The sequence below is a fragment of the Motacilla alba genome, chromosome 20, assembly GCF_015832195.1.
Source record: "Motacilla alba alba isolate MOTALB_02 chromosome 20, Motacilla_alba_V1.0_pri, whole genome shotgun sequence".
NCBI lineage: Eukaryota > Metazoa > Chordata > Aves > Passeriformes > Motacillidae > Motacilla > Motacilla alba.
The window spans coordinates 10,083,123-10,089,515 of record NC_052035.1 but is presented as its reverse complement, the minus strand read 5'-3'; the positions used below and the strand labels follow the sequence as shown (position 1 = coordinate 10,089,515).

The following is a 6,393-nucleotide window of genomic DNA, read 5'->3' as shown; positions in this document are numbered from 1 at the left end:
GTTTATTTAATGTTAGATGAACCTGTTTGGGGTATTAACTACATCAAGCCCAAAACGATGATAAGAGTCAGCTCTTTGGGTATGAGCAGGTACAGAAAGTTCAGTTTCAGAAAATTGCATCTTTCCCTTCCTGCTTTTTATTATTTGGATAATTTGCATTAAAATAATGTCTCTGCCTGTGAGTGTTTGCCCCCACTGCTTTATTATTCACTCAGAACACTCATCCCTTGCACATGACATGATCGTTATTTGCTGTTGAAATACTTTTAATCACAAAATGGATTAAGTCTTCAAGTGAGGAGTGAGCAATTGGAAAGCCCTATCACCTAAGCAACAGCACTCCTATTTCATGCCTGTGTGTCTAATTATACCTAACAAGGCAAAAACCCCCTTATCTCCGAGGGAGTAATACCTTCCCTTTCTTCCCTAACAATTTTTTTTTTTACATCTTAAACGATGGGCAAAGCTGGTAGGTTCTGTGTTTTGTAACGAAGCCAAGCAGTTATTTGTTAAGCATCAGTGCCAGGTTGGTATCTGATACAAATGATCAGTACTGATCAAAAACGATCGGTTTCATATAAAACAATCCTGTTGTAACAAGAAGTGGTCGGGGGGTTGCAGTGCTTGGGACATCCTTCCACCGTGGCAGCTCCTTGGGGCAGACGAGGACAGGTCACTGGGTAAGCACTGGGGTGGCCGAGGCTTCCTGGGCAGCAGGGCTGACCCCCAGCCCCACTGTGACCCCCCAGTGCCCAGCCCAGTCCCAGGGGTCCCAAAATGCAGAGCAGAGCCCTGCGGAGCCCACGGGGATGGCAGCGCTCTGCTGCCTCCACGACTGCCCCGAGAGACCCTGAAACACGGCCGCGGTCCATAAAGCTCTTCCCAGGCACTTCCAGAGGCCTGTACGCCTTTCCCCAGACATTCCCCAAGCGCTTCCGAATGCCCCATAACGCTGTTCCCAGTGCTCCGTAACGCTCTTCCCAGAAGTCCCCGAGCCTCCTCCCGGGCAGAGCCGCGGCCTCGCCCGTCCCTCAGGGCCGGGTGCCGGTGCTCAGCTCCCGCCCCCGGCGCTGCGAGCGCGGGGCGGCCCCGTCCGGAGGAGCCCCCCCGAAGCTGCGGGGCCCCGCCGAGGCTCCCCCGCCCCAGGCCCGGCCCCGGCGCGGCCGTGCCCGGCTCCCGGCCGGCAGGAGCCGCTGCGGGCGCGGTGCGGCGGGGATGAGCGAGGCGGAGGGCGGCTCGGCCGCCGCCGTGGAGAAGCCGCCGCTGCCCGCGGCCGGGCCCGGGGCGGCCGCGGCGGTCGCTGCCGCTGTTGCAGCCGCGGCGGCGGCGGCGGCGGCCGGCCCGGAGCCCGGCGCGCCGGCGGAGGAGGCGGCGGTGGTGTGGAGCCCGGAGGTGGAGGTGTGCCTGTTCCACGCCATGCTGGGCCACAAGCCCGTAGGTGAGCGCGGGCCGCGGCCTCCGGGAGCGGCGGGAGCGGGGCCGGGCGGGGGCTCCCGGGCGGCTCCAGCGGCCCCCGCGGCCGCCCTGCAGCCGGGCCGGGCCCGCGGGGCCGCGGCGGGGCCTGTGGGAGGGAGCGCCGGGCCCGGCCGGGCCCGAGCCGCGGGGTGAGCGGCTGCCCTGCGCTTCCACAGAGCACAGAGCGGGTCACGCTGCAGGGAGCGCGGGGTCCCGGCTTAGGCAGGGTCAATGCAGGGCACAGGGCACAGGATTGTGTCCAGGCCGTCTGGAATATCTCTAGTGAGGGAGGCTCCACAGTCTCTGTGGGCAGTGTGTTCCAGTGCTCGCAGTAAAGATATTCTTCCTCGTATTCAGGTGGAGCTTCCTGTTCATCATTTCTGCCCATTGCTTTATGTCCTGTTGTTCTTGGCACTCCCCTTTAGATATTGATAAACACTGTCCCCTCTTAGACATCTCTTCTGAGACTGAACAGGCCCAACTCCCTCCCTTTTCATTGTCAGAGGGATGCTCCAGTTCCTTCTCTGTTGCCCTCAGTGGACCCACGCCTGGATCTCTGTGTCTCTCTTGTACTCTGGAGCCCAGCACTGGACACAGCACTCCCTAGACATCCCTCGCGATGTTTCTCACACAGCCCTCTAAAAGCTCTGGTTGTGTTGGAATTACCCACAGGGGCACCCTCAGCTCCCTAGAGAGCAGCACCTGCAGTGCAGGGTGAAAGATCAGCCTGCCCAGCTGCCAGCTGTCTCTCCTCCCATGTATGGATTCCTTGTAACAACATGGCTTTTTAAACTCACAAGTAAATAAATAAATTTCTTTATATCTCTAACTATCATAAATAAAACTGTTAGCAGTGTTAATTGCACTGGGTTCTTCCCCCAGGTGTGAATCGCCATTTCCACATGATTTGTATCCGGGATAAATTCAGCCAGAATATCGGACGGCAGATCTCATCCAAAGTGATCTGGGACCATCTCAGCACCATGTATGATATGCAGGCTCTTGTGAGTATAAAGGGTTGGTGCTGCCACAGGGTTTCATGGAGTTCCAAAGTTGTGCCAGGCCAAAATCACTGGGCCTGTTGTGCCTTCCATGGTACTTAGAATTAGGTGTCATTCCAGTGAGTTGATGGGGTTTTCCCTGAATAAAAGTAGATTAGGTAAGAGACAATAAAACCTGCAGTGGCTTCTGAGGGTTTTTTGGGTTTTTTTTGATACCATGTTCTGACTTTGTTTATTAAAGTTGCCTAAATGCTGATCCAGAAAATGTTTATATACATATATGTGTCAAATGAGAAAGTTACCATTGTTTACATAAGAATTTGCTATGTTTGGGTTCCAAAAATGATCTCAAATGATCGTGAGTTGTGATCTCAGGTATCCTGACCTCAGTAATCAGTTTGATATCAGAAGCCTCCTGATTCTCTAATATCAGAGGTGTCTTGTTAAAATTTATTTAGCTCCTAATTGCAAGTAAAATAGAACTTGAGATTGCATGTCAAAATTCAAATTAAAGTCTTTACCAGTCACTCACAGAGATCCTTCTTTTCTTTCTAAGCATGAATCTGAGATTCTTCCATTCCCTAATATAGAGAAGAATTTTGCTCTTCCTGACGAAATGATTCAAGAAGTGAGAGAAGGTGAGATGTGATCGCAGTCTCTGATTCTTGGTTGCTTTAATTTCATCTCAGAATCTTTAACAAAACTCCCCCCAGAAAGCATGTATTGTCAAATCTAATAGAAATGTGCCGGAGTTTGACAGAAATCTCAGGTTGAGCAGTGAGAGCTGGATTTTGAAATTTAGCTGTTGTGTGTTATCCAAAGAAGGAATTAGAAAGTTCAAGCACCTGCCAAAGGACTTCTTGGGATATTTTAAACTTCTGTGGAATGCTTCTCAATCACTAGGTACATTAAAATTTACACTAAAAATTCAGTGTAAAATCTCAGTACAAATAAGGCATTGCAATATGTTTTGCCTGCTCAGCATTTCACTTTCTCGTGTTAATAATAATTTCTTGGCACCGAATTACTGCTGAATGTTGCATGGAATATTTGCAAACCTGCAAATATGCAGAGGCTACTAATCCAGAAAAAAATCCACGTGGTTCTTTAAAACCATCTAACCATTGCCAACAATGCTTTCTGTAGGAAAAGTAATGATGGAAGAAGAAGTGAAAGAGGAAGTTTTAAAAGAAGAGATGGAAACGCATGCAGGTCCTGAAGAAGGTAATTTTGTAACTCTCTACTGTGTAATACGAGATTAAAAACCAACTGTAATTGAGAAATTAATGTTAAAATGTAAATCCAAATGCAGTGTACTTTGTGATTTGTACTCAGACTTAGCCTGTGCTCATGCTAAGAACTTGACTAATTTAAGAGTGCACAGAGTAAGCAGCTGCTTATTGAAAAGATTTCTTCTTTGCTCCTAATTTATCTGTATAAAGTTGTATAGCTTTGGAGACTTTTGGCTTTAATATGTACTTGACGAACCCCTGGGGGTCTGAAGGAATCTGAGGATCTCTGGAAGACAGCGGAGTCTGATTTTTTGGAACTTGAATGCTCTGTGTTGGGAACTTTGTAGTGATGGGGGAAATAGGACCTATAAGTCCAAAGAGATTGTAAAATTGCGTGCTGAAATGGGAAGGTGGGCAGAGTGCTTATTTTATTTTATTATCTTGCTGCTTTTAAATAAAAGGCTTGTTTTCCTAACACTTTGCTGTAGAACAAGTCAAATGTGAACAGTAGAGATCCTGCTATTTATCTTAACAGACCAAGCCAACTGCTAACTATATAATTCCATCATATTTATATCACTGAATAAGTGGTGTTTAAAGACTGTAATAAAAGATCTAAAATGTATTTTAAAATATATTAAATTTTTGGGTGTTCAGTTTTAAAATTATCTATGGTACCAAATGTAATGACTCCTGTTGATTATAAATTCCATAGACTGGTCCTATGTTTCTGTAAGTGTTCCTTTTAATTCTTTTAATATTAAGTGCTGTTTAATTCCACTTAATGAGTTTGATTTTTAGCCTGTCAAAATACATGCCTGTCTTTAAAGCAAATAATAAAAGCAAGATGTGCCTTTCTCAGAGATTTTTCCTTAAGACTTAAATGATGGACAAATATGCTGAGAGTCGATTGTTTTGAGAAGTTTTATGGAATATAAAGAAGTTTGATATCACTCTTGTTTGCCTATGTGTATGACTCTGATCTGGAATCATTACTTTGGTCCTGTTTCAGTTTTTGCACCCTCTGGAAGTTTAGGAAAAACAACAGAAAAGCCAAGCAGCAAAGAGAAAGAGAAAACTTCATCAGATCCTGGATCCAAAGAAGGGTCTGATAAGAGGAAGCGCAACAGAGTCACCGAGAAGGTTCTAAATGCCAACAGCAACCCCTCGAGTCCCAGCGCCGCCAAACGACGCAGGACGTAGAGCTGAGGAGCAGTGACAAACTCTGGGATGGGACGAGGGAGCAGGACAAACAAGGAGCAGCACATAAACTTTGGGAGGAAGTAGAAGATACCTGAGCCAGTATTTGAGGAGTCTGCGCAGTGGCTTTGTCTCTCCTGGGGGGTTTTGTGGGCAGCAGCGAGGAGCCGCCTTCCCGGGGTGTGGGACAAAGCTGGCAGAGGGGAGGGTGGGAGTGACAGTGCCAGGGCTGCATTTCAAACCAGCAACACACTCTGTGTCAGCACAGCTCGTGGGAAGAGTGCCCCACGGGGCACACGGACCATCAAAAGCAGAGGTGATTTCTGTAAATGTGGGATTGCTTTTTCTGCCATTGCTGTCTGTGACTATTACAGACCATCTGTGGGTAATGTTTGGCCATTTCCCTTCCATTTGTATCAAATGCCTCAATTTGTTGGTTCAGTAAAACTAAAATTGTTTTAAATGCAGATGATCACTGCATTTGAGGTGTTGTGTTGCTCTCTTTGCTGGAGGAACCTCATCTCACCCTTTTTGATGTAACATCTTTCAACCATAAGTAAAGTGAAAATTATAATGCCCTTAGCCCAAATAATTTTAAAAAGTGTCCTAAATAAAAGACCTGGTTTTATAAGGGATGAGCTGAGCTGTGCCTGAACATGGAGGTGTTGCTCCATCCATTTGTAATACAGTAGTGTATGACAGTGGGGTTTGTACTTAATTATTTATTTTTTTAAAGCAGTTTTAGTAGATGTGAATGGAATTGGTTTTCCAAAATGTTTGTTTTGTTCTACAACCGAAGAATCTTGCTGACATTGTAATGCTTATCTTTTGTATGCTAGGACATTGAGATTTGATGAAGCTACTATTTTTGTGTTGTCAAAAGATGGATCGCAGTCAACACACACCTGTTAAATGGTGAATGAAGCAGGCTGAAATGGTACTGAAGTTGTTTCACTATATTAACTATCAGTTAATAAAAAGAAGAATTACTTCTTGATCTCTCAGTATTGCCTTCAGGGTGAGGCATTAGGAGTCTTCTCATTTTTTGGTTTTATTCTAGGTACATAGCCAAGTTCTTGTCTGCCTAATTTACTTCTCTTGTTTTATACAAAGAATAAATTTGACTTGTTTTTATTTTATTAAATGGCAGTTGTTGTGTGACTTGATTAAAATCTGGCCCAACTTCTTAAAGAAGTAATTTAGCATTAAAGTGTTGGTTATTTTGTCACGATCTACATAAGATTTTGGCCATAAAGTGCAGATTTTGGAACTCAAGTCTCATGTGCCTGTGGGTAAACCCTCCTCATCCATGGGATTCTAATCAAAAAGTTTTGCTCTACCAATGAAATGTTTATATAGCTTGAAGTAGGAATATGTTGACAATGGCGTGTGCTGGTGCAACCACTCAGCACCACCCTCGTAGCACGGAAAGCCCACTTGGGGATTTCACAGACAATCCAGCAACACCGATTGTTTAGGAATTGTTTGGATGTGGAGTTGAGTAT

General features: G+C 45.9%; 1 protein-coding gene across 1 annotated transcript; it reads left to right on the top strand.

Annotated features, from left to right (window-relative positions):
• The first annotated feature begins 1,007 nt into the window (after positions 1–1,007).
• On the top strand, positions 1,008–6,032 carry LOC119710104 (MRG domain binding protein). The gene is made up of 5 exons (XM_038158724.1): positions 1,008–1,438; positions 2,338–2,459; positions 3,013–3,094; positions 3,603–3,680; positions 4,701–6,032. Exons 1-5 carry the CDS (start codon positions 1,216–1,218, stop codon positions 4,889–4,891), a joined length of 696 nt encoding a protein of 231 aa, XP_038014652.1. The 5' UTR covers positions 1,008–1,215; the 3' UTR covers positions 4,892–6,032.
• The last annotated feature ends 361 nt before the right edge of the window (positions 6,033–6,393 follow it).

Coding starts and splice junctions, on each gene's coding strand:
- LOC119710104 (XM_038158724.1), top strand. CDS start 1,216: ATGAGCGAGGCGGAGGGCGGCTCGGCCGCCGCCGTGGAGAAGCCGCCG. Junction 1,439..2,337: donor GCTGGGCCACAAGCCCGTAG/GTGAGCGCGGGC, acceptor TTCTTCCCCCAG/GTGTGAATCGCCATTTCCAC. Junction 2,460..3,012: donor TGTATGATATGCAGGCTCTT/GTGAGTATAAAG, acceptor TTTCTTTCTAAG/CATGAATCTGAGATTCTTCC.